Raw genomic sequence first — 26,611 nt, 5'->3', positions numbered from 1 at the left:
TAATTCATAATTATGGAGGGATTCTAACAATGCCCTTAGGGCTTGAAGAAATTATAAGCCAGAAATGAAACCTAATTTTTATATTAACTACTTTTTGGTCTAATACAAATACAAATTTATTTATAACAACGCCATTTGTGATGAAATCAATAAACTTGCAAGAAATTTCACCTAAACAGATGTAAATAGTTCAGTAAATTTTAAATATGTCATCAAGTATAATGGCTTGCATTTAAATAGGTTAGGGAAGAGGTGGTTACTGGTTATAGTATCATTAATTCATTCGGTATGAAACACCAATTACATCAGTTACACTATAACCTATCAAATCTATCCAACCATAATAACACCAGGGAATATAATACAATCATTTTTATACAGAACAACGACGAATACCTATACCTATATTCTTGGATCAGTCTTTAATTACGATACAGTCACATTTTACATTGGAGATAACAAGCAATGAAATAAATATTTCATTCATTTCTTGTTGTTGTGGTGGTAATTTATTTACTCGTATGCCAATGGGACAAGCCCGATTACAGAGAACACAAAGTGACATGATCAAACTAAACTTACTAATGTCGTTACCTACACCAACAGCGAAATTAGCTTATTCTTAAAAACGAGCACATAAAAGAAAACTATACAAAACATTCCCAGTTACAATATTATCAAAATTATATCTATAACGTATATCTCACAATATTTCAGGCAGTTGGGGGTGGTTTTTGACTGTAATAGCTGGTAGCCAGACGTTAAATTGAGTTTTCTCGAAGAATTGGATTAGTAACAGTTAACTGTTAAAGTGTATTATTAGTTTACGCCTCGCACTTCCTTCGTTTTCAACTTTGTATTCGGATTTCGGGTTTTGGGTGGACATATACTCCCTCAAATACATTACAAAAATGCTTGTCGCAAAGAGTAGGCAACTCGGTAAATTTAACCTAAATCAAAAGGCAGATAAAACAATATGAGAACTAACCAACACCTACCAGAACGAGAAACCTAAGTAAGTCCAACCGGTGGTACGCATCTGTCCTTGAATGGTGTATAAAATGGCTAGATTCCGAATAATTGTTGTGCCGAATGCTGTTCCCCACAGCGGCAATACGGCTACAGACCCAAGAAAGGCGATAAAGTTGCAGGCCATTATTCCTCTACCCCCGAAAACTTTGAGCTTTATATTTTTGATCAAATTCCAAATGGATAAAATAGTGGCAATACTTCCGAAGATGAGCGAGATTCCCAAAGAGGTAATTGTGGAATAGTACAAACCGGCATTGATGAACGTTCGGGTCTCTACAAATTTAATACGAAATAAGAGTAAAAGACTACTGCCGTTAAATTACGCTCTTTTATGCCAGCATATCTTAAGTTTACGTGCACTTGGTTAAGCAGCCTACTAATAGCGGGACAGGAAAACTCAACTTGTTCGTTGCGATACAGCCTATCAAGCTCTGCCTTTCGTCCCTCTGAAGTGCCGGTGCAAAGGTACGCGCAAATGTTTGTCGAGAGGGAACAGGTGGCTGAAACTGAAACTAAACGAAAGGCCTTTAGTGGAATTTCTTACCGTAAAGAGTGTAGTACTTTGTTCCTCCCATATTCTGCATAAATGTCCCAGAAAATAACCCATACTTTATTTCACTCAATTGCTCGTTACTAAAATCGCCAATCGTGAATTCCCCTTTGCTTTGTATCCAATTTTCTGTACATAGTGACACTATTGACAAAAGTATCCCTATTGATGAGGTAAAGGTAGCAAACAAAATATATCCGACTTTCCTGTTTGTCATACTATAGGTATATTCCTGGTTACATGGGTTTTCTAAGTTTATCTTGCAACAGGTAAATACTAATGTGAGTAATAAGGAAAGTTATCTTATCAGTTTGTTGATAAAAGATAACTTCGCTATAGCAGGGCAAATTCCGAATACCTTTGGGGAAGAGGTAGGTGCATACTACATATTATTGAAAAACTATATATTTACAATTGTTTCGTTTTCTAAAAAATCATTATATCACCAACGTCCTTTTCCCTAGCAGTGATGTGAATTTTGACTTCAGGTTCTAGACGAATGAAGTAGTCTCTCAAATACAGTATGAATATACTTGCACCATATAACATACAGCTCGGTACATTTAACCTAAAAGGAGCAATTGAGCAATCAATGTTTTGGTATGTGGATTATTTACCAATAGGAGAATCCAAGCATTGGTGTATCGTACGTTTTCATGTCACCTTGTATAGTATGGAAAATACCAATATTGTGTAGAATTGTAATACCAAACAAAGCACCCCAAAGTGCCAAGGTCACAGCCGAAGCGATGCATGCAATAGCGTTGTAAATGTAAATTCCGTAGATACTAACGATAACTTCGATAGGATTTCCGGCTGTGTTCCAAACCGAAAGAGCTGCCGCTATTAGCCCAAAAATGGCGGAAATTCCCAAAAAGACTACTGTCGATATGTACAAACCAGCATTAATAAATTCACGTTCACTATCATCAGCTTTTAGCTCTGTTTTAGGAATTAAGCTTGAATTTGCATCTTTTCTGGTCGTGATTGAACGTGCATGTTGCAAGTAACACGTGAACGGTACCTTTTCATTGTTCCACATCTTCTCTAGATCATCCTGTCGATCCTGTCCCGAATCGCATAAGTATCCACAAACGTTTTTTGAAACTAAACAAGTAACTAAAACATACGTTGAGTTAGATTTTAGCTTCAGCAATATGCAGTACAACCATAAAGTGGTATCCTTTGTGATCCCCCTAATGATTGAATAAGGAGACCAGTAAACAGTCCATACCTTATTTCACTGGGGGGTTCGTTGATGATCACGAATTGACCTTTTGCCGTAACCCAATTCTCGGTGCTTAACGAAATGATTGATAGGATGGCTGCGGCCGCAGATGTGAAGCTTGCGGCCAAGATGTAAAAGGGTTTTGTTTTCACCATTTTTTGGCACTTATCGTCACCCAACCTTTACTGAAAAATTTACGTGTACTGTCATTAGCAGACAATATCGTGAAACTGTGATAACGGGTATCTAATCGCGGTTTTTAATCTTTCAAACGCGATTCATGGTACTAAATGCACTTGAAATTAATGCGAGGCACATATCCTACTTTTTTCAGTCAATACTCTTGTTCTCTCTACCTCGACAAGTCACAAATACAAAAATACGTTTCAAATTTACAACAAACGTCTTTCGTTACATCGTGACAGTGGGTTTGAGCGCTTCTCCAATGAAATTAGTACACAAATGACGATCAAGATTTGACGGAGACACATAAACTAAAAAGGTTCCGGTGACAATTCGTTCAAAGTGTTAATTAATGACACAGTCAAATAAAATAATAATTATGAAGCTCATTTCCATAGTGGGTCCAGGGGTATATTGTTAAGCAGATATCATCAAAATTTAAATAATTCCATGTCAATACCTATACTTACCATTTACCAAACGGGAAACGCATCTCTTGTTTATAACTATAAATCATGCAACTGTTCACTGGTCCCCGGAAGGAAAAATTTATTTTTAGAGGACAATTGCAGGGTTACTCTCAATTATTTAAACTTAAGTAACCAATCAAAGGAATTAAAATATTTGGTGTGCCTACTACAAAAGTTACAACTCCTGCTATACTTGTAAGAATAAATCTTATACAAAATTACATATACAGCGAAAAAGAAACTACAAAAGTTACAACCACCCAAAGGAGTATTGCTATGCATGTAAGTGTGATTTTCAAAAATCCAAATATAGACCATTTTAAATTATTGGGGACATTGTGGTTTATTGGTATTTTTGTTTGTAAATAATGTATCAAAGAAATAAAAAAAAATCGGTGTACTACATAAGTTATAACCCCTGCATTAAGGATTACTATGCATTCGTAAGTGTAGTTTAAAACGAGAAGCAAATTTATCCCTAGAGGACAATATTGCAAGGGCTATATATAAAATATAATATCAAAAAGTGTAAATACTTGTCGTGCGACAAAAGTAACAACCCCCGCAACTGAGAATTGAGGTACCTACATGTTAATAAAGAAGATCATGTAAATTACATAGCCGGAAGCTCGGATGTTTGAACCTGGGTTGAGGTGAATTTTTCAACTGTGGCAGAGATGGGAATTTCCTTAGATGAGTTTCGAGCATTCTGCGGGCTACTCTGAATTAGGTTTTCCTGCAGTTTTCCTAATGCGTAAGGTAAATACCGAAGTAGTATAGAACATGCAGGAGCTCCCCTAAAAAGAATTACGCGATTCACTCTGTAATTGGGCGAAAGCCTGTTGAGGGTCCAGAACAAAAGAGGGACAATAAATACACAAAAATACAGCCAGGATTTTTGTCTATCTCAAACAAATTTTCTAAAAAAGTATGTAATAGCATAGAGTAAATTACTCTATGGTAATAGGAAATCAGCATTGGGTTTTATCTTTAGAGTACAATTGGACGCAGGGGCGGACTGGGTAACTGCGGGCCAGGTGGAATTGCATAGGTTACGGGCCATTAAAGTATTAGTGTAGTAATGAAGGTGGAGGGGGGGGGGAGCTCTGAGATGCACCACAAAAACATTTTAAAGTACTCCCTTCTCGAAAATAAATTACCATACAGTTTTTTTTAAATTGAAGCTGATAATTAAAAGTAACAAAATATACAATCGGTGTACTTAAACTGCCGTTGAACGGTCGTGTACTAAAATGCCGTTAGCATATATGACGTCATTTATATGACGCGTTTGACGGTATTTGCTTTGGCTGCCGTTCGTTTTAAGGTCATCTTAGCAGTTTTGTAATCAATTGACGGCATCCTCTTATATTACCGTGGCTCCAAATTATGGCAATTATTCAAACACTTGAGGCAAATTAACGTAATATTTTTGTTTAATCATTACAAACGTACTGTGATTTATTGAAAAAAAAAAACACAAAATGTATCAAACACAAAAAATACATAATTCTTAGTAGCAATTTCTACAAAACCACTGTTTTGATTTAGGCCGCCTAGATAATCCTAAGCAACGAATATGTTTCCACAGAAGGCAACCACTACAACAAACTGCTGTTTGGTCGTTTTGATTGCCTGCACCACACACAGAGCAAGACCAGTGTTGCTTAAGTCGTTTTTGTTCCACTAGGTTAAAGATCTTGTTAAAGGCTTCGTCTGTGCAAAAGGTTCTGAAAAAACACAGTTTAAAATTAATTAAAGCATAAGATAGATTATAGCAAGACTTACTTCATCAAGTGGACGTCAACGCTATTATCTAATACAGCATCAGATATTTCTTCTGGAAACGATTTAAGATCTAAATCTTCAAGAATTTTACCATTTTTAATATCTTTAACAATATCACCATTCTGAACAAAGAAATTTAGTATTAAATCCTGTTTTTCCTGATATGATTTCTTTGAAAACGACAAGGGTTTTCTTTTCCTTCGTTTTGGTAATCCTATTACTGTTAAGTCTTGCCCTTTTGGGCGTCCTCGTTTCTTTATTGCAACTGGCATTTTGATAGTCGACAAATTAATGTCATTTACTTGAACAGTTTGCTGGGATTGGTTGTTGCAGTCACGTACATTAATATCAGCGGTAACAGGAACTTCATTTTCTTTATTTGATTCTTCCATATTGACCTCCTCAATAACTTCAGTGTGGCCCAGAGATGAGAGATTTACGTCACCTAATATATTTAGGTCTTGGATAACCACTTCGTTACAAAACTCTGAAAAATTTTCATTTTCAAATACTACTTCATCATTACTTTCAACAATAAATTGCCGGTCATTTTCGTCTCTAACGTCTATAGGCGTAAGTAGAACAGCAGTATCATTAGCCCACAATGTTTTGAGATTTTTTAATAGATTAAGCCTTTGCTCAAATAACATGCCCGTACGTTGTGCTGCTAAGTCGGCAAGTTCAGTACATAACAGAAGACATTTTTTTCTTCTTTGTGCATAGGAATATATTGGTTGATGCCCTTGTGTGGTCAGTGATACAGATATAGTGCTATCATTAGATGTACATGGCAAGTGATATCCTGTCGATTCATTGTCTTCAAGCAAAGACGTTATAATGTTCGCTGCTTGCCTTTATAATAATCCATGGTCCACCTGTGGTTTACAAGCATTCTATCAAAAAGCTCTACATGTAAATGCCGCCTCAATGCAAAAATATGCTTGCAGGGTAAAATCATTGCATCATACATTACACAATTACACGAAGAAACTGTAGTTTTTGTGGACCCCCGACTATCAGTAATGATGTAATAACCATCTGCAGAAACAGTAATACTTCTGATTTGTTCCGAAATACGAATTTCTCTTAAAACATGCTTTGAAGCTTCACGTGTGAGCAGTTTGAAATATTTTCTTTCATCTGAGTCTTCGGGAAACATGTCGACAGGTTTTTTTAAAATACCATAAACTGCTTTATGATCCCTTTCTGTCTCCAAACTTGAAATAATTGTAAACAAGCTGTTTATAAAATGTTCCAAAGGACTATTTTTGTTTATAACTGACTTTAGTTTAGCGTTAATAGATTCCAGACGGTTATTTAAAAAACTGTTCTTAAAATAATTTTTCCCTAGATTCCACTCATCTTTAGTGTTGTGCCAGTTTTTCATAAAATACTCATACACTGTTCGAGGTACACTATCTTTTAAGCCTTGCATGTATTTTTCGTAGTCATCATCTGTCTTAGCGTAGACCAATTTCTGAATTAGTTCTAAACTAAGTGTACGCTGACTTGGAGTAATTCCCATTTTTTGACACGAAATTTCACGATAAAATATTTTCAATGTGTGGAACACGCATATTATAAGGTTTACATTAGGAAAACAATTCTTAATTACTTCTCTTTCATGTAAGTCCTTGTCAGTCATTATGCATTTCACGTTTATCCATGCTGGATTCTCACTTTTAAAGGTTTCTAAGAACCAGGTGAAACTTTGTCTATCTTCTGATGCCAGTATACACACACCCACTATTTCAGTTTGACAATTACCGTCTTCTACAATTATAAGAAAAACGGGTAATCCTATTTTAAGTAATTTATATGTTGCATCTACTGCAAGAAATTCTGGAAATGCATTCATGGTGCTTTTCATAGCTGGCGTTTGAATAAAAAGACCCCTAAAATTATTGTCTACGTCTCGCAATACAGCTGCATGGGCACCTAAAAGTAATAATAGATAATTATTTAACACTACCACAATAATAAATCCTCCAGGTTACCATATTTCGTTTTGAGTATTTTTAAGCAGTTATCCAGATTTTCTGTTTTGGATTGGTCATTTTTGGTTATATTTGTTAAATCTTGCAAAGTAATGATTTTACCAGTGCTTTCTTGCAATTTTTGTTGTATCATTTTTCTATTTGCTTTCATATTCAAATAATCTTTTACACTTTCCTTCATGTTGCTAGACAGCCTTCTTTGACTAGGGGTATGTGCATATAAGACCTGAAAAGTCATAATTATCCATTAAATTCAAATACCTTTAGAAAAGAAATGAACCGATTTCAAACAATTGCACTAAAAAATGGAAAATAATTATACGGCTGGATGCACAAAATTATAGATTAATGTAATTGCTATAGACAACTATGAAAATTAAGTTCATTTCATCTAAGAAACTATAGTAATTTACAATCCGAATCCATTATCGTTAAACCCTAAAAATCCAATTATAGATGTAGGTACTTACTTTAGATGTGTCATGATTGTGCTGGCTTTGAATCGACGTTACTTCTAATGCATTTCCATCTAATGATGCCTTGAATCTTACATGTACAGGACAATCTTCTTTAAATGTCCAAGACTGCCGAATTTTCTTACCACTGCTCTTGAATTTCCTTCCACCATGATTGCATGCATAAACAAGTTGATAATATATTAAAGAACTTTTTATTTGTCTAGCAATTTTACTACTTGCAATAGTACGTGCATCTCGTTTCCAAAATGTCGTATACGTATTGTCACCAAGTTCCGCGATGGCTTTTTTTGCATCCGCAAATGAGGTAAATCTATCTCCAACTTTTAACATTCTTGGCATGTATAATAGGTATCTAAACCTAACTTAACTAAAAGTAGATAAGAGCAATTAGAAAACGTATGGACTATAGCACTTACCTCATTCTATATCAACAGATCAGATTTAGTTCATATTTGGCACAAGTTGTTCCAACAATGATTAACAACAACCACTTTAACTTTGAATACGCTCTCGGCAAATATAGTATATTAAGTAACATGCACTAACAGCTGTAACGGCAGTATAATAAGATGCCGTCAATTTGATGACGAATCTGCTAGTACTGTCAAACGCGTCACATAATTGACGTCATATCTGCTAACGGCATTTTAGTACACGACCGTTCAACGGCAGTTTAAGTACACCGATATACAATCCACACGAGGTGCGTCGCCTATCATTGTATTTCAGCACTTACATGCTACGACAAAAAATGACAAAAAATTGTCTCAGATCGACCCAGAAAAAAAATTTTCTTATAGAATGTGGCCTGTGGAATCCATAATTTCAAACAGTTCCAAGATTGGGCTACTAGTTCAAAAGTTAGAACCCTTTGAATTTTTTTCGAAATTGGTTTCTAGTCTATAACTTTTGATTGAGAAGTCTGATCGAAAAAGTACGAATTGATTTGGATTCTACGCACCAAAATTAATAAAAAAAAGTGTTTTCCCGAGAAATTTTGGTGCAGTCGATTTTTGGTAAAAAAGGAAGGTTAAACACTGCCTTTTTTTGAACCCCGAAATAAAAATTGTTTCAGATCGACCCGGAAAACAATTTTCTTATAGAATGTGGCCTGTAGAATCCATAATTTCAAACAGTTCCAAGATTGGGCTACTAGTTCAAAAGTTACAGCCCTTTGAATTTTTTTTCGAAATTGGTTTCTAGTCTATAACTTTTGATTGAGAAGTCTGATCGAAAAAGTACGAATTGATTTGGATCCTACGCACCCAACCCAAATTAATAAGAAAAAGTGTTTTCCCGAGAAATTTTGGTGTAGTTGAATTTTGGTAAAAAAGGAAGGTTATACACAGGGGCGGACTGGGTACTTACGGGCCATTAAAGTATTAGTGTAGTAATGAAGGTGGCGAGGGGGGGGGGTTAGCTCTGAGGGGCACCACAAAAACATTTTAAAGTACTCCTTTCTCGAAAATCAATTACCATACAGTTTTTTTTAAATTGCAGCTGATAATTAAAAGTAACAAAATATACAATCCACACGAGGTGCGTCGCCTCGACAAAAAATTCATTGTAAAACACTTCAATTAAAACAGAATTTTTTAACAACCTAACATCAACCCCAATTAGAGAAACGTGTTAATAATTTATTAATAGTGCAAGAAACTAAATACAGCACATACTTATAAATTTCCAACGGGCCATTATGATCTACAGGCTAGGTGGCAATCGCCCCCCCCCCCCCCGTGCGAGTCCGCCCCTGATTGGACGGTTGTTTATAGATAACATAAACATAATCTATATCAAAGAAACAAAAATATTTCGTGTAACACAAAAGATAAAATTGATAATTATTGCTACACATGTACCCACCTATGCGTGACTTTTGTAGAAAATTTTAACACGAGAAGGGAATTTATTTATTCAAAGAACCAAAGATTGATAGCCAATTATTATTACGAGTATTATTTTTGTTTGTTTCATTTGAGCATCGACTACTGAAGTCATTAGCTGCTATTATTATTTATTATCAAGTTTTAGTCTGGGTGATTAAGGCCTTTTTGGTAATAAAAATTGGCACGTATGCTCAAAGTTCCGACGTGGCATCACGCTGATTTACCTCTGTTTGGACCATTTTTTAAACACGTTTAGAATATTTGGGGTCGATCACTAGTAACAGGGAGGCCCATATGGGTAGGGGTTGCTAACTCACCCAGGCCCTAAGTAACTAATTTCTATATTTCTTTGATTTTTTAGTGGTTTAGCTCCAAACTTGCATAATTAGCGACAAAGGTTAGTAATGAAATCATCAAGTTTTTGTGGCACTCAGGGGTATAATCTGAGCCCGGTTTTTCTACTTTTTCGAGTGCAGTTACGTCATTTACGGTTTATATGACTGGACTATCTATAGCCTCTCGCCATGCGCAAAACGTGTAAGTTATTATTAACTGCTAATTAGGGATAAAGTAGTGGATGACTAAACCCAGGGGTTATTAATCCCTGACTCTACTCCAACCCCGGATACCCACACAAAATCCAGTTTCTGGCTTGATGCTCGCCACTTTGTCGTTGATCTGATGCTAATTGCACAATAGACTTTATATTTATTTTTTTGGGGAGTGGAGGGGGAGGGGTAAGATCATTTATAAGGGTTTGTTGCAAAAATTAACTCGACCCTAAGCATGTAAAACTATGATCAATTTCCATTCTGTTCAGCTTGTTTCTTCGTAAAGAATGCACCACACTTGCGGTAAACCAGGGCAGGGTGTTCGCGTAAAAGTTCCCTTAAAACGACGTTGCCACGTTCTAAGGTCAAATGAGCGTGGCGCCAATTCGTATCTTTAAGATGAAGGGCCAAAGAGCATATGTGCCAATTTTCATAGCTTAACTCAAATCATAATTTCCCACAGTCCCACACTATTTAGGAATGTTTCCAGAAAAACAATGTATAGTGTTTTTCAAAATTTTTGTGCATATCAATGTTTTAAAATGCTTTTTCTATAAATGAATTCCATTTTTTATTTTTTTGCTTTTGAATTGCATATAACACAAACGTTGTTGCAGGATTGCAGCCATTCTTTAATATATTACACATAATGCCCTTTATTTTTAGAATAGGTTTGGTTGAGTAGCCCAAGCCGCTCTTAATCCGTACGGTTAAATAAAGCAATCACTTTAGCCGCAAGGGTAGATACAGTGAAATAGATGATTGTTCATTCTAATGACATCTATCATTCTTATTTCATATGGAACGCGGAGCACGATATAAACTAAAGTTCAGAACCTATGACAATGCTCTTTCTATGGGAAGGAACGTGCCGGCAGAACCTAAGCTTGCTATTTTTGACGTCTAAATTAAATTAAGAATGGTCAGATGCCTTACAATGCTTTTTATGGCTTCTGCTATAAAATAAAATTTTGTAGTATACACAAGGATAAAGGGAAACTAACTATTTCGTGAATTAACATCGTGCACTTAATGGTTAAAATATCCTTTTATCGTCTTGTATAATAAATAATAAACTAACTAATGGTAATACATAAACCATCTGATATCCATGCTTTCAATTTTTTAAATTTTCCATGATCATTTTAAGGATTTTAGTGCTTAATTTACGGTTAATTATGACATGTATCAAAATTTAGTGAATGAGAAAAGTGAATGCGACAATTTTTTACGATTGATACTTAATTCAGATTCAGACTAATTAGAGAACAAATAAAAAAGGGAAATTATTGTAATTCTTCACTGCTGTACTTAATTTATGGGAGGCGAATCAAATATTTGGTGACCGTTTTTACTTAATTTAATGGTAATTAATCCACAAATTTGGAGAATGTGTGACATGATAATTTTATGAGGGCATTTAGGATTAAGTAAGGCACTAATAAACATTATCGCATTATGTTAATTTTTATATAAATGAAATACAAGAAGGGCAAACGTGATAATTTCATGGGCAATTTTAAACAATTTAACAATAATTATGTGGAACTAATGGAAATTTACTGAATATGGTAATTTCGTGTAATTTCTTTAGTATTCTTAAGGGAGCTGTTGGAAATGAGGGATGTGACAGTATCTATATTTTAAAGTTAAAGTATATACCTATTTCATTGTTTATTTGTGATTTTGTTCATTGTCAAAGCAATTTCGTATACGGCAGTAGGTAACCAGGATGAGATTTAACGAAGAAATGCCTTGAGTCTCAGAACGTAAACTCTCCCGCAAAAAGGGATTCGAACAATTTGTCTCCGCTATTACGTCCACGCCGTTTCTTCTCGTCGTTTTGTATCTAGTTCTAGAATAACAGAGAGATGGAATGATGAGGCTATAATCAATAATATGAGTTATCGTTGTATGATGAGGCGGTCGCGATTGATAATTGTTTATATTATTATTATTAATTAGGTAAGCTCTTTGCCAAAGGTTACGCGGTGATCCATTGGAATATTAATATCATTTTTGATGCGTTTAAATCCTCTAATCTAGCTGGGAGACTTGCACAATGCACAGTCCCGGATCGCACTCCTTAGATTTTGACTCTTTTTGTAAACACATACTTATAAAGAAAGCAAAGTATAATAATTGAGGTTTACAAATGTTTATTTATACAACAAAAATTTAAATTTAAAAAATACAATGGTTTAAGACATGAAACAAACCAATTCAAACATGGAACCCAATAGTTTATTCTTCAAAGTTGAGCGAGTCGTTTGAAGGATACAGGGTGTCATATGATAAATAATTCAAATGGATATTCAAGTTTTTACACGAAGCAATTTAGAAAAAATCACTAATACACAATCACTGTTTGACTCTGACCAATTTCTGCTGTTACTGGAAACTGTTTCTGTGAACATAATTGTATACCATTGTTTTTTGACTTGTTTTTGGTGGACACCTGTACTATGACAGGATAAAAAAAGAATTTCTTTCGTCTGTCCAAAGATCTGGAAAGAGAGAAACGGAGCCCTCCTTTTAACAGACGAGCACTAACCAAGGGGTGAATTCCTGTTCCACGCACGCGGCATGCTCGCAGCTTGCACCCAGCTTGAAAAGGCCCAAGTGTGCATAGAGCCTAAACGCCGGAGGTTCTGGTAACTATTCTTAAAAGCAATCATTTGAGCAAAATGGCTTGTTGCAAAATGTGGTGCAATAATTCAAAGTCGACTTGATTGTTATATATGTGTTAAACCTGCCGATGAATTCAATAAATTGCTGAAATTGCGGATACCTAGATACTCGATTTACAGGTCTCAAAAGAATAACCTCAAATATAAGCATTTTCTTGTGTAATTTTGGTTCCTCCAAATTTGGAAAAGTAGAAAAGCGTCGGAGAATATTTGTCCAATTTGTCTTCGGTTCAGAAGTTTTGAAGAGTCAGATGTTGGTCCAAGTGCAAGGAACTGCCACCTTTGCGCTTACAATTAATAGGTAATAATGATTTAAAGCATGAGAACCAATTAAATGTAGTATAAAATTGATGCAGAATGAATTTACAGAACTGTACGCAGCAAAACCGATTTAAATCTTTTTCATCCTACACTTTCATTAACTTTTTAATTTACATTAGAAAATTGCTTATTCATATTCAGGTAAACATATGGAAATAAACCATAAAAAGTTAGAAGTAACGGAAGCACGTTCGGATACCTTCGCCATTTTACACTAACATGTTCAGCAGTAGACTACAGGTAAAAACGACTTTTATACCAACGCAAGGTACCTACTTTAACATAGTCATTTCTACCTCCAGGTGGGCATATCGGTTACGTATCTCTCTCCTAAAAAATCATCCCACTTAAAGAATTTTCACCTGCTCTCGTCGCGTGTTGTTTCAGTCAGTAGCGCTGAAATACTCAATCAATAGTGTATCAAGTGCATTAGGGAGTTTCAGTAGATTTCAGGTGATGGTGTAATTAGTGCAAAATTCATTGGGTAATAATGCAAATCGTTCAAGAAACGCATAAAATGTCAAGGTGATCGAATTCCGGTTTAACTATAATGAAAATCAAAAATTCACAGGCGTGATGATGAGAAATTCTAACGCTCTACCAGTAATTTTAACGCTGCATTACTACAGGAACTCTGCTACGTTGAGTGGTCAAGCAAACTTTGCATATCGTTAAATAAAAACAAAAAAGAATCTTTGTACATACTTTAAAAATGCGTTTCTAGCTAACCTTTCACTACTTATCTAAATATAAATGTATTACTCAAAACTAGAAAGTAAAATTGTGTGAAATGTGATGTGATAAAAATGCACGTTTTTAAAAGAGGAATGATTTTCGTGACCTTTTTTGGTTCGTGTTTTGCTATTGTGTTACTAGTTGCAAGTTTAGGTACAAAACAGTGGGTTAGTGCCCGAGCCAAAAGAACTACAAATCCTCTCGAATCCGATGGAAAAATACAATTCGGCCTTTTCGAAGGGAAAAAGGAACTGAACGTTGCGTATGGATGGAGATCTTATGAAATTGACGGTGAGAAAAGGATTATTATAACCACTTATTGTTTAATTTATATAATAATGACACTATTAAATCAGAAACGAACGGTTTTGCTCAAACCAAATCTGATGATTACTAATCCCGAAAGTCTTTAAATTCCTTACCTATTGCTCATGTATATGAACAAGTTTTAAACAATAACTGGAAAAATGGACGAGTCAATTCATTTATAAGCCGAAAATTAGTAAAAAAGTTAAGCACTAAACTTTACTGTTAATTTGTTGACGAGGTAACAGTTTCATGTAATAACACGCATATTTTTTGGCAGAAAGTCACTTTTAAGCAATGAAAAGGCAAGGAGAAGGATTAATGCATAGAGATCGTGCAGAAATTCTTAGTAATTGACGGCCTATTGATGTATTTTGCTTTTGGCAAGCTCATTCTTATGATCTTTTGTACAAAAACTATAGCTAATAAACATATTATATAAAAGTACTGTATCGTCAGAGTGACGTCTTAAAAATGTTTGAAAAACATATTAAGAGAACTGTGACAATCACATTCTCACAACCTTGGAGGCGGCGAAATTAGTTTCACATACATTATCTAATATTTTCACCTTCGATCTCATAACTGCAAATTTGAAATTAGGTAACGAATATTTGAGAACTTTCTCTTACCACTTGCATTTACCCATCCCCGAGCCCATCCCTTTCGGAACCTTCGATTAAGACAAGGCATTTTGGTTTGTAGGGTAACAGTTCGCCAAAAATTTATTTCTCATGGCAAGCTGTTCCAATGTAAAAAATAATACCAGCGTAGATCTCCAACAGATAAGTTAGCAGGTTCAAAGACGTCTTAAAGGTGCATTATTCACGAAAATCACTGTAAGCCCATCAGCACGAATGGACTAATTTTTTTGTGATGAAAAGTTTGATTATTGAGTCGGATACTATCAAGATCAAGATCAAACAAAGGGAGAGATTTTTCATTGGGAGGGGGGATATTAAAAAAAAACTCAATCTTGGATAGTTTTAAAAACTCAAAGGGATTCTTGTCATGAGGTAGGATCAGACAAGAAAAAAATGACGTTGGTTATACTGGGAATGGTTTTAAAGACACCACCCCAGGAAAGTATGGCGACAACGGCATTTTTAAGATATTATCTGTATTAGTTAATTGATTAATGTATTAACCGTTAAATTGCAAGTTTTGAATTAATTGCTCCAGCTGTTTGCGGTATCATCCACTTATAAGGGTAAATTGCCTTACCGCGATTAATTGAATGCTAAACTACTTGCTTATTAAATCATTTTCATTAAGTAGCACCGTCCCCTTCAACCAACAGAAAAAAAACTTATGTATCCAAAAATAACCGCTAATTATGTGATAATTAGTTGCGCATTAAGAACCACAGTCAATTAAAAATGAATAGCAAAACAAAATTATGGACTAAATGAGAAGCACGAATCTCCTGTGGAAATTTGTACTAAAAGACGATTTTACGCAATATTTTTTTAAATATTTTTCCTTAAAAGACAATAACATTTGAAAATGAACGTCCCGGGCCAACTGTATCTTTTTGGAAAATTCAATCCTAAACAAATTCATCTCTCTTTATTTTTCCCCTCAGAGCAATTAAGTTAACGAGATAATTGAAGTCAAATTCGAAAAGAAATATTTTCCTATTTTTTCTTCGTTTATTGTGTATAACAATATTCCGGGGGTTTCCGGCCAGGGGGACTATGATTTTCACTCGGATTTTCAGATTCAGTGGATTTTTTTTACTAATAGGTACACCTGGTTTCGTTGAGTGAAATGACAGCATCCAGCTTAGACTAATTTTGGAGCTAATTTCACTTGACTAATAACCTCGCTATTTCGTCGAAATTCGTTCCTTATACTTCAAAAGTGGCACGGAAATGTCAAAATATAGTTGTACCTTGCCACAGAAAAACTAAAGCTAAGAGTGAAAAATCCTCGCTTTTTTAATTGGATCTCAAAAATACCACCTTTTGGAAAAATGCACAGTTTTGATAGAAAGGGCATCTTTTTCGTATTTAGAAGAGATATATTATTAGTTTCGGTAATATTTAAGGGGGTCAACCCCTTCTTACCTTTCAGGTAAAATTGTCTACAAGACGGATGTGTATAATCTAAACCTGAGGTATAAAGGTGGCATCGCTCCTCCAACTCATAAGACCGTTATTTTCGAAACGTCCTTTTCTTTTCAAATAGCTAGATTATTTAATGAAGTACCTTTATACCTCAAAATGTGTTCAAATAAAAATTTCAAAATTCAATCTAAGCTCCTTTTAAATGAAAAACAGCGTGTAACGATTAGTGACAATCATCAGTGACAAATCCTAATGTGATTCGTGTAGGTGTTCATGAATCTTGAATGAAAAATTGTTTTTTTTTAATTTAAGTTTTTTTTTTGTTATATTCTGATATGTATTTTTTGATTCTTTCTATTCTAACTGAGGTTCAGTGGAAGAACAAACATGTTTTGAACTGCGCCTAAAGGTTGTCTTTTCCTATGCTTTGTTTGTTTTATCTATTCTGTGTATCTTTTATATATTGCGCGACAGGAAAAGACAATAAAGCCCATTGTTATTATTATTATTATGGTCGGTGTTTCTTGTCAGACGAGTTGTCAGAACTCAGGTCTATTCTGGTTAACTATTCGCACGGATTAAAATCAAATAACGTTTAGTGTTCGTGTGTACGTCGTTCGTCAGGTCAAGTTTTGTCGAGCTCTAAATTTTATAATTTTATAAATAATAATAATTAAAGGAAATATAGGAATAGTATTGTAATTCATACTTATACCAAAATAGCTATTGATGGTCACAAGAGCCAACGATATCAATAAAAAAAATCCTTTTTGCGTTTGGGTTGATTATGTAGTATCTTGTGTTATGTTTAGGAATTTACGAACAATATGACGTGTGTTGATAATGACTGCTTTTTGTAAATGTTTGTATGTGTTTCTATGTAAACCTAATAGTTGTAAATTGTGGTGTATTGTCTTTGGAATAACTCGAGGAATAACTCCGGTAGCACTAAGAATATTTTGAACTATATCAATAGATTTCATTCTCCACTGCGCCTTAAGTTCGAGAGGTATATCAGTGTATTTGTGGTGTTTTTAGTGTTGGGAATGGCAGTGTCTATTATACAAATGGATTTTTGTGTAATGTCTGATCGATTATTGTGGATAGTTTCATCTGTGAGTAGTGTCCTATCCCAGCTAATAGAACATTTGACCACATTTGACGTGAATTTCAGAAAAAGAAGCATGAAGTTATCGGATTGAACTTTGTGGGTCATAAAAATTAAAAAGTGTACTTATTCATAAAAGGTCTCCAAAGTAAAAGTGAAAAAATTAACCTAAATGGCCGCACTTGGAGACCAGTTCTTCGACGAGCACGTTTTTTTTACTAGTACAAACATTCTTTTATGTTACCTCAGAAGGTTTACCTGTTATTTTACAAAGCATCAAATATACATGATTATTGTTATCATATCTCAGAATAAAATTGGATTACGTTATTTTGTAGCATTACGTGTAAGAGTAACGTTCATCATAACTTATCTATTCTCTCAGCAACAAGTTTTATGGGCGGCGACGGATGTGGAGAAAAGGCCCAAGCGTCATACTTCAGCGGCATTTTCGTATCAGGATGGACAGAGAATTTGAATCGCGAAAGGAGAAGCGACAATACGATGCTTGCTTCCAACACTCCAAACTTGAATCCTGAAGATTATCATCTAATAATGTAATATGTTATCACATTGTACTTGCCAAGGCACATCCGGGGACCGACACCTGCGGGCATATATGCAAAGGAGTTGGGATTTGTTTTGGTTCCGTCTGAAAATCTATCGGGATCGTAGATTTCAGGGTTTGGAAAATATTCGGGATCCATATGTATAGCGTAGATTGGTATCAAAACATACGTTCCCTTCTCTATAGTGACGTCGGTATCTGGAATTTTGTACTTTTTGGTGCAGACTCGAGTAGTTATCATTGCAGGAGGGTGTTTTCTAAGTGTTTCTGGAATGAAAGCTGTGATGTGGAAAGTGTGTCTATCTATACACATACCTGTGATGCAGTTTGCTAAATATTTCATTTTAAGTACTCCCTCGTAACAAAGTTCTCCGTTGAAATTTTTTCGAACGCTTTTGATTTCATCTCTAGCCTTCTCTTGGAGGTCTTTATTGAGAGATAACTCAAATAGCGTGAACGATATCGCTCTAGCAACTGTATCGGTACCTGCGAAAAAGTAAACGAGGTATTGCCCGCAGATTTCTTCCAAACTCAACGGACGTTCACTTTCTCCGTTTGAAGTTGAACCACACTCGAGCAACAGTTGAACAAAATCCTTCTGCTTAAGATTACTTTTTGAACGTTGCTCTAAATGTTGTTTAACAAAATTCATGAAGAAGTTTGTCATTCTCTTATCAAAAGTTTTCAAACTAAGTGCGGTATATAAGTCGGGTAATGTGAAAGTAATTAACTTGTGCAATGCGTTCTTGAAGTCTGCACCGTGCAACTTCTTGAGACACCTTTCGAACTCAAATTCTTCACCCATAAGCATCCTGCTTTTAACTCCAAATACATTGTAGATGATGATATCGGAGGTGTATAGTAGTGATATGCGCTCGATATCAATCGCTTTGGTGCGATCAGCCATTTTGTCGATTAAATCGGCCAATTGCTTGCTGTAGCTTAGCATACCGTCGAACATTCCCTTTAATTTTCCCGACGTAAATGTAGCTGAGATCTTCGGTCTTATAAATTTCCATCGATCTCCCTTTAGGTTAAATAGGTGGTTGCTCAGGGGGTCACCCTTTTCGTCCAGTTGGCCGATGTGATCAGTGAAATGATTAAAATCGTTAACACCAATCGCTTTGATTAAATCCAGATCGATTGGCACAAAGATAGGCTTCATAAGAAAGTAGTATCCGGCGTATTTTTTACCTTTCGCTTTAAAGTGGTCATACGTCCGTTTTAAATTGAGCATCATGGGTTCCTTTAGTAACCAGATGTTTTGCGTGTTTCCTATTAGTGGTGTCGTATGTAGCGTTTCGACTCCCCGTTTTGCCCAGTACGTATGGTATGAATTAATCCAAATTGCAATTAGCGTAATGAGAGCCAAAGCTACAGATATAATCCCCAACGAGACATCCATTTGAGTGGTAAACTTTCTACACTGAATAATCACTGTCGGCGTGCACCAAGTGTAATACTACAGCTCATTTTTCTTTTATGTCGACCTGCCCAAAGTCTAAAATGATAAACTATTTTATAAATGATAAGAGTATCTTGAAATGTAGGATGATTAGGTACTAATTAGAGAGCGTCGAATCACATGAAAAGCAATCTGTGTTCCTCAGCAAAAAATAGCATAAAATAGATTATAACAGATAAAACCGATGGGAAGAAAGGGAAGAACGTTTAATCGGTCTATTGAATTAATCCTTTAACATTATTCCACTAATCGACCGGAAACTTTTACAAGTGTTTAAAGTGATATTTAAAATGAAAACGTTCATGTCTAAAATAGTAATCCTAAAACTATTCTGGAATGCAGCAGGTTTTTTTGGGAAATATGCATCTGAAACCTTTGATACCTCATCATGCTTAATCCATAGGTCACCTCGTAGGTAACCGAAATCTGAGATACAGAAGAATCAATTGTGTACGGATGATGAAGATACTCGCCCATAATATCATATCGTCTAGTTCAAAGAAATTTTTTTGCATAAAAGTGCCTCCCCCCTACCGTATAAAGATCGACCGGGTTTTTGCCGAGTTTTAGGGGGGTTACTGGCTTTGCTTTGAAAACACCTTGATCAGTAGGAAGAGTTCGGGTTAAATCTCTTCATCGCGAGCATATGAAGATTTTGTAGACCAGGTGTTTTACGATACCTACATGTCAGGATCTAAGTCCTAAGTCCTCGCACATAGACGGTCACCTGTAAAAAATCCGCTTTGAAACTCCACGAAAGTACGTCGTATGTTCACTTGGTTTGCGCCTTTGTGATGGCTTAATTTGTTCTAAATAGTGTTATGGTTAAAATTAAAAAAATTAAACTGCTGCGGTGAATGCATGACCATAACAATTTACGTATTTACGTTTAAGCAATTTGTGTAGGTAATTTATTTAATTATGCTGTAATTCATTTTTCTACATGTTGCTTTCACGAATTTTCTAATGTGCTTAATTGAAAAATAATAACTTTGTAACGTACCTACCTGGTACCATGCATTGAATAAAAATATTTTTCGCAAAAATAGTTATTTTTCCACTGTTGACGTTGTCGCGCCCGTTGCTAAGAGCAACGTTAACTATTAATTAGCCGTTTAACAATTTAGTTCTTTGTAATTTGGAATTCGTCAGAAAATCACAGGGTTTTTTAACAATTGTAGAATATCATTTCTCACCTCAAATTTAAGGCTCGAACTCGTACAAACTTATGCCAAAGGGAGAGACTTTCCATTGCTAAGGGAGGATATTGTGAGGGACATTACAAACTACTCAATCTTGGCCAATTTTAAAAACTCGTCCCACAAAAAGTGACTTGTGCGTTGGTTATGCTGGGGTCGCTTCAAGTAATAATAGAGTTTTCCACCTCGGTTTGCACCAATGCCACCGAATTTTTGTTAGCTGCCCTAGTGTCCATCTATTTTTTGTTTTTAGTTTCAATTTGAGCGATAATGTAATGGATCCCACCACAGGGGTAAAATGTATTTGAATTTAAAATAGATTTATAGAGACACTCCCTTAAGATATTTTCTGTATTACTTAATTGATTGGAAACTTGAACATTATTTGGCAACGGTTAATATTCTTACTTACTTGTTTACTAAATAATGTTTTTCTATTTCGGTGTCACAATGATGATTTTGTACAACTGTTTTCGGCCGAAAACAGTTGTACAAAGACAGTGATTATAGTCGTTTTTTTTTGGTAACTCACCTCTTAAGTTGGCAGTTACTAGTTAGTACAAGTAGGTACTTCGTTGGGTACTTCCATGTTTGAACTTCAAAATGTCAGTCTTACTACGCTGCCAACCTAAAACTTAACGGCATAAAAACTGTTCCCAACATAAAACATGTTAGTTTTAATGTTACCTATAGTTTCTGATAATGATTTTTTTAATTAAATTAAAGCACCGAAATAGAAAAAATAGTATGAAAAACGCGTGTTACAATGCTTTATTGTAATACTTCTATCTTGCGGACACTTGTGGCTACGCTTCGCGTCGCCACTCGTGCCACAAGATAGTCGTATTACAATAGGTCGCATTGTAACACTTGTCTTTCAATATACTATTCTGAAAGTGGTTCTCAGACTAAGCGACATTGTATAAGAAGTGGAGGTAAAATTATTGTCTTGATCTTCATATTCGTATGTCTTCTGTGTGATAAAAGAAGTTATGGGTAAGATATAATAAGAGGTGCATATCTAGGCCAATTGTCTTTAGTATTTGTTGCACCCCATTAGAACCTTGTAAAGGCGCGGTCGAAAATGGACCAGATCCTCGACCAAGATGGGTCCGTGAAGTTGGAGTGTCGACTTGAAAGGAATTAAGTTCCAAGTATCTCATAATTTTGTACTCATTTTGTGCTAATTTGTGCTGCCAATTTAAAATTTTGTGCTCATCAGGGTAATGAGTAATTCAACTTTCTCTGATGACACTCCAACTTCACGCTTGAGTGTCAACATCGATATTTTCAAAATTTTCTTTTACTATAATTTTGTGCTCATTTTGTGCTAATTTGTGCTGCTAATTTAAAATTTTGTGCTCATCAGGTTAATGAGAAATTCAAATTTTTCTGAAGATACTCACTGTAGTGTCAGTTAGTTGGATATTGCCATCGCCGTTTTTTTGGAAAAAATTTCATCAAATGTCGACATTTTAGATCATTTTAAGCAACTTCTAAATAATAAAATTTTTTTGCCTGTGGGTACGTACCGTACGTACTATGTACAGTGTGGTCCAATTTCGATGGGATTAAATGGGTAATTTTCTTATTAGCGCAGATAAACGAAAACGGTGTCCTTATTTTTTATGCTTATTCCATTACCTTTGCCGGAAATAAGCTGCCGTCTTTTGTTTTTTCACTAGAGAGAAAAAGTGAAAAATGTTGAAGCTAGAACAAAATGGCTTTAGCATTATTCAATCAGTTTTTAATGTAGATAACCAATGTCGTCAGTCGTTTGTTTCTAGACCTTTTAATAACCAACTTTTTATTTATTTATTGTTGTCTTTATTTTATAGTGAGCGGAGTGCTACTCTTTCCACAAAAAAACTTTTGTTATTATCTTTCAGGCAAGATGTATTAATAAGCAAAATTTATTGTAAAAAGCTTATTCTTGAAAATAAGTATGATAAATAAGTATGATGTATTATACATTTTAGGAAAGCTCGTAAAGCAATAAATTTTTTTTAAACCATGGTAAATTGTAACTTCAATTTAAAAAAATCAACTTTGAGTTACAACGCAGTTACTAAAAGAATTAGAAACAAACAAATCGTACAAAAGAAATAGGGCTGAATTTGTGTTTATGAACTTATAACATTAATCCGAATTATAATGGAATTTTGTGATAAAATGGTTACCCAATTTTCGTGTATAATTAGTCGTAATGACAATTATCAGGCTGAAGAACGAAATGAAGCCTGTGAATGCGGTATCTGTTTGCACAGCTTGCAATCTGTTTTATTTTAATAGATTTACTATTCTTAAATATTTTTTTAATGGTAGAACCTAGATTTTAGCGCATTTTTAAACTTATGTTGGAAGGCGCAATTATGACCACTTTCTCCGTCCGTCCATGCGAGGGCGCCACTGCTCCTACAGTTTTCAATATATTTAGTTCGTTCTTCTTGAATTCGGTAGCTCTGTTACCTCATGACGATAAATGTGCGCATGCGCAATATCAATAAAATTTTCTTATTTATTAATATTTTTGCTGAAATTTTCACCACCTTTATAGTAAAGGCAAACATATCGCATATGGTAAAAATCAGGTGTGCGCATGCGCAGACTGCACAATGCCCGCATCCTTTTTTTTATAGATATTTTTTGGAAAATTTAACCACATTCTAGTAAAGGCAAACGTCCCATATTAGATATGCGCATGCGCAAACCGCCCAATACTAACTTCCTTATTTTTAATTATAGATGCTTCTAATAACGAAAAGCATAGGTCACATAACAATGGACTATGGAAGTCCCGAATAATGCATGAAAAATGCTCGCAATTTACTCGCCTTAGGCCCAAACCTCTTTACTTTTAACTTTTATGTCCACAGTAAGGTGCCTTTTGCGGCTTCGCTCTCTTTTTTTGATTACTCTCCCTTGAGCTACATCCAGGGGTGTATTTCCCACAAGGCGGACTAGTTGCGCGCCTAGAGCGGCAAATTCTAGGGGTGGTAAATTTTGGAGGAAACATTTTGAGTATTCACCAGTTTTGGTTTTGTTTAGCAAGAAGCATGAAGCGTAGAGACCACAAATTTAAATATCTGATTGTTTGTTGATGAGCGGTAAATACGGCAACCAGGAATAAAACAAGGAAAGGAGAATGTAGCGTTCTTTTCTTACCAATTGATATTCCAAATTTATATTCCTTATATACTTCGAATTTTACTCGTTGATTGTTGAGTGAGAAATAGCAAAGAGGCGCAACTATAATGTAAAATTGCGATACATATTCCCGAAGCTTCCCGTGCCCACAGTCCACAGTGGGAGGGGTGTGAGTGTGTTAGACGTGCGACTCTGATGCTTAAAGGCCACCCAAACAACACAAACCGATTGAAAACCAATGAAAGAGCGTTGGACTATAATTCCGGAGGTCGGGTGTTCGAACCTGGATTGAGGTGAATTTTTCATCTGTGGCAAATACCTTAGACCAGTTGCGAGCATTCTGCCGGCTACTCTGAATGACGTTTTCCTGCAGTTTTCCTAATTCGTAAGGTAAATACCGGAGTAGTATAGAACAACTTAATACCTTCTCTGCAGAGGCACCTCTAAAAAGCACTATGCGGGTCACTCTGTAATTCTTTACCAAATTGCCGATGTACTGAAGCATCTTGCAATAAGCCTCATCTAAATTAATCGAGTTGCACCTCTCTTTATATTTCTCACCCCATCTAGGTATTCCCTCTGTAAACCCGTTTAGTTTAGATGCCAGTCATTTCTATAGTATATTTGTTATTACCATAGTTCTTTGGTTCGCCACTAGAGGTCGTGATCTTCTTTTTTTTTCTACATACGCATGTCCTATACTTCTTCCTTTCAGAGACGATCTGGATCTGGATTAATTGCGTGCAAATTTTTCTCGATACGCCATTACTTTTTACTTGACTTAGTGTCAATCTGTTTTGGCTGTGAACATATTTCTATTGAGTGTTTTTTCTCTATTTCTGATGTGCTGTGGCTGTGCTCCATTGAATACGCCTTGCAAGTAATTAGTGTGAGGTATGTACTTCAGCATATTTCTTAATACGTTTTTTAGGGTTTTATCTTCCCTCAAGGTTCGCTCAAACTTCTCTCTTAACTTCTTATCATTTTCTCTTCTGGATTACTTTTACGTTATTCTCTACCTGGATATTTCTTACGCAGAACGTGGATGACATCGCAATTTTACCCATAGAACAACAATTTACCTGGACCCGCCATCTTAGCGAAATTGACATTGGCAACGTCACGTGAGACGACATTACATAACCTACTTCGAAAATTTACACCTGGAGATGTACCTAATTGTTCATTACTAACTGCAAGTATTTGCGAAACCTTTTGGAGAATATATTAGCTTTCTATCTTTACACCATCATATTCTTTTTCTATGAATATCTTTACAATTCTTTCGGTGTCTAGAATATTATGGGTTTCCAACTTAGACAATACAGTACATGGACTGCTAATTAGCAGTACAAATTAGCACAAAATGAGCACAAAATTATAGTAAAAAAATTTTGAAAATATCGATGTTGACATTCAAGCGTGAAGTTGGAGTGTCGTCAGAGAAAGTTGAATTACTCATTAACCTGATGAGCACAAAATTTTAAATTAGAAGCACAAATTAGCACAAAATGAGCACAAAATTATAGTAAAAGAAAATTTTGAAAATATCAATGTTGACACTCCAGCGTGAAGTTGGAGTGTCATCAGAAAATGTTGAATTACTCATTAAGCTGATGAGCACAAAATTTTAAATTAGCAGCACAAATTAGCACAAAATGAGCACAAAATTATAGTAAAAGAAAATTTTGAAAATATGAATGTTGACACTCCAGCGTGAAGTTGGAGTGTCATCAGAAAAAGTTGAATTACTCATTAAGCTGATGAGCACAAAATTTTAAATTAGTAGCACAAATTAGCACAAAATGAGCACAAAATTATGAGATACATGGGACTTAATTCCTTTCAAGTCGACACTCCAACTTCACGGACCCGACCAAGATCCCTTTGCAAGCGATTAGATAATATATTGTAAAAAATAAGCAATGGGTACACCACTTGGCATTGGTGGTGTACACTTGTACAGGTGAAATAGTAGCCTAAGTAAGGGCCCAACAATATAGGGTCGCAAGGTCGTAATAGGAATCCGCACCTCTCATCATTTAATTCAAAAACTCAAATTGTTTAGGTACACTACTGAACTGAAAGCGATTATCCAGCAACTGCGATTGTTCAGAAATTTTTGTGGAAGTTCAGCAATGATGGTCGCTGTAACGCAATTTATTGTAAAAGTTGTAGCTATAGTAACTAATCCCGCCTGAAACGCTTATTGTGTATCTACTATTAGTACATTACTAGAAACCGATCACTGAGATAGCAAAGCGCCGGTTCTTGAATAAATTGTTTTTACTTGATTGTTAACTACAAATTTGTATTCTGTTCAGTTATCAAACTTTGTTAAGTCTTTGAGGCATATGGTTTCACTTTATGGTGACAAGTAAGAAAATGGTGCACCTCCGTTGTTGTTGCTGCTTGCTCTGTGGCGATGAAGGGAGCGGGTTATATAGGTTCGGCACAGGCGAATATCTACATGATTCGCATAGCACCAGGTCCTGTGCGGAGGTGTAGGCGAAAGCGGGCTACATGCGCATGATTCGCGCAGTATCAGGTCCTGCGGAGGTGTTGGTGGAAGCGGATTAAATGTGCTCTCCGTTAGGGGTGGATACGATCATAATTGCTGTGTCGTATCGTTGTGGACTTGTTGCGCTCCGGTGGAGCTTGCGTAGTCGTAATTGATGCCTTACTATGGGGAGCTTGGAGTCGTCAGTTGTCTCACCATAGGACAACTCGACTTCGTCGTCGATTGCCGTACTATAGGATAGCTCGGCTTCACTATAGGACAATTCGGCTTGATCCTACTGCTTAGGTACTATAGGCCAATTCGCAGTAGAATGAA

General features: G+C 35.5%; 4 protein-coding genes across 8 annotated transcripts in view; 1 reads left to right on the top strand and 3 right to left on the bottom strand.

Annotated features, from left to right (window-relative positions):
* Positions 1-442: 442 nt before the first annotated feature.
* LOC116177386 lies at positions 443-3,682 on the bottom strand. Of its 3 annotated transcripts, XR_004146662.1 has the most exons (5): positions 2,752-3,682; positions 2,200-2,701; positions 1,995-2,150; positions 1,577-1,940; positions 1,391-1,532 (listed from the first exon to the last, which is right to left on the bottom strand). XR_004146662.1 is itself a non-coding variant. In XM_031496356.1 (4 exons), exons 1-4 carry the CDS (start codon positions 1,797-1,799, stop codon positions 800-802), a joined length of 858 nt encoding a protein of 285 aa, XP_031352216.1. In that variant the 5' UTR covers positions 1,800-1,966; the 3' UTR covers positions 443-799. The 3 variants fall into 3 exon arrangements, 1 of the variants encoding a protein (XP_031352216.1); XM_031496356.1 differs by lacking the exons at positions 1,995-2,150; positions 2,200-2,701; positions 2,752-3,682 and adding exons at positions 443-950; positions 999-1,305 and having other exon boundaries at positions 1,356-1,532; positions 1,577-1,966; XR_004146661.1 differs by having other exon boundaries at positions 1,577-2,150; positions 2,752-3,681.
* A 1,292-nt stretch (positions 3,683-4,974) lies between these two features.
* On the bottom strand, positions 4,975-8,385 carry LOC116177272. Of its 3 annotated transcripts, XR_004146639.1 has the most exons (5): positions 8,144-8,385; positions 7,719-8,094; positions 7,249-7,474; positions 5,252-7,189; positions 4,975-5,193 (listed from the first exon to the last, which is right to left on the bottom strand). XR_004146639.1 is itself a non-coding variant. In XM_031496204.1 (2 exons), exons 1-2 carry the CDS (start codon positions 5,899-5,901, stop codon positions 4,977-4,979), a joined length of 867 nt encoding a protein of 288 aa, XP_031352064.1. In that variant the 5' UTR covers positions 5,902-6,103; the 3' UTR covers positions 4,975-4,976. The 3 variants fall into 3 exon arrangements, 1 of the variants encoding a protein (XP_031352064.1); XR_004146640.1 differs by having other exon boundaries at positions 7,719-8,385; XM_031496204.1 differs by lacking the exons at positions 7,249-7,474; positions 7,719-8,094; positions 8,144-8,385 and having other exon boundaries at positions 5,252-6,103.
* Positions 8,386-13,403: 5,018 nt separating this feature from the next.
* LOC116175514 (clarin-3) overlaps positions 13,404-26,611 on the top strand; it is a 37,922-nt gene continuing 24,714 nt past the window's right edge. The window contains exons 1-2 of the mRNA XM_031493674.1: positions 13,404-13,418; positions 13,481-14,204. Of these exons, the coding sequence (XP_031349534.1) occupies positions 13,985-14,204 (220 nt within the window). The 5' untranslated portion in view covers positions 13,404-13,418; positions 13,481-13,984. The remainder of the gene's footprint in view (positions 13,419-13,480; positions 14,205-26,611) is intronic.
* LOC116175511 (probable cytochrome P450 6a14) lies at positions 17,641-19,424 on the bottom strand. Its single transcript, XM_031493672.1, has 3 exons — positions 18,280-19,424; positions 17,980-18,231; positions 17,641-17,931 (listed from the first exon to the last, which is right to left on the bottom strand). The coding sequence occupies exons 1-3, from the start codon at positions 19,367-19,369 to the stop codon at positions 17,759-17,761; spliced, it is 1,515 nt and encodes a 504-aa protein (XP_031349532.1). The 5' UTR covers positions 19,370-19,424; the 3' UTR covers positions 17,641-17,758.

This window comes from Photinus pyralis, unplaced genomic scaffold, assembly GCF_008802855.1.
Source record: "Photinus pyralis isolate 1611_PpyrPB1 unplaced genomic scaffold, Ppyr1.3 Ppyr1.4_LG7, whole genome shotgun sequence".
NCBI classification, from domain to species: Eukaryota; Metazoa; Arthropoda; class Insecta; order Coleoptera; family Lampyridae; genus Photinus; species Photinus pyralis.
The sequence above is the reverse complement of the archived record's forward strand: the minus strand, read 5'-3'. Positions and strand labels throughout refer to the sequence as shown.

Bases quoted from the DNA above. Each gene is read 5' to 3' on its own strand.
- LOC116177272 (XM_031496204.1), bottom strand. From the start codon at position 5,901: ATGTTATTTGAGCAAAGGCTTAATCTATTAAAAAATCTCAAAACATTG. The intron at 5,194-5,251 runs GTAAGTCTTGCT...GTGTTTTTTCAG, and splicing joins GTTGACGTCCACTTGATGAA to AACCTTTTGCACAGACGAAG.
- LOC116175511 (XM_031493672.1), bottom strand. From the start codon at position 19,369: ATGGATGTCTCGTTGGGGATTATATCTGTAGCTTTGGCTCTCATTACG. The intron at 18,232-18,279 runs GTATGTGTATAG...CTTTCATTCCAG, and splicing joins TTTAGCAAACTGCATCACAG to AAACACTTAGAAAACACCCT. The intron at 17,932-17,979 runs GCAAGTACAATG...GATAATCTTCAG, and splicing joins CGGTCCCCGGATGTGCCTTG to GATTCAAGTTTGGAGTGTTG.
- LOC116177386 (XM_031496356.1), bottom strand. From the start codon at position 1,799: ATGACAAACAGGAAAGTCGGATATATTTTGTTTGCTACCTTTACCTCA. The intron at 1,533-1,576 runs GTAAGAAATTCC...TTTCAGTTTCAG, and splicing joins AAAGTACTACACTCTTTACG to CCACCTGTTCCCTCTCGACA. The intron at 1,306-1,355 runs GTAATTTAACGG...TTAAATTTGTAG, and splicing joins ATATGCTGGCATAAAAGAGC to AGACCCGAACGTTCATCAAT.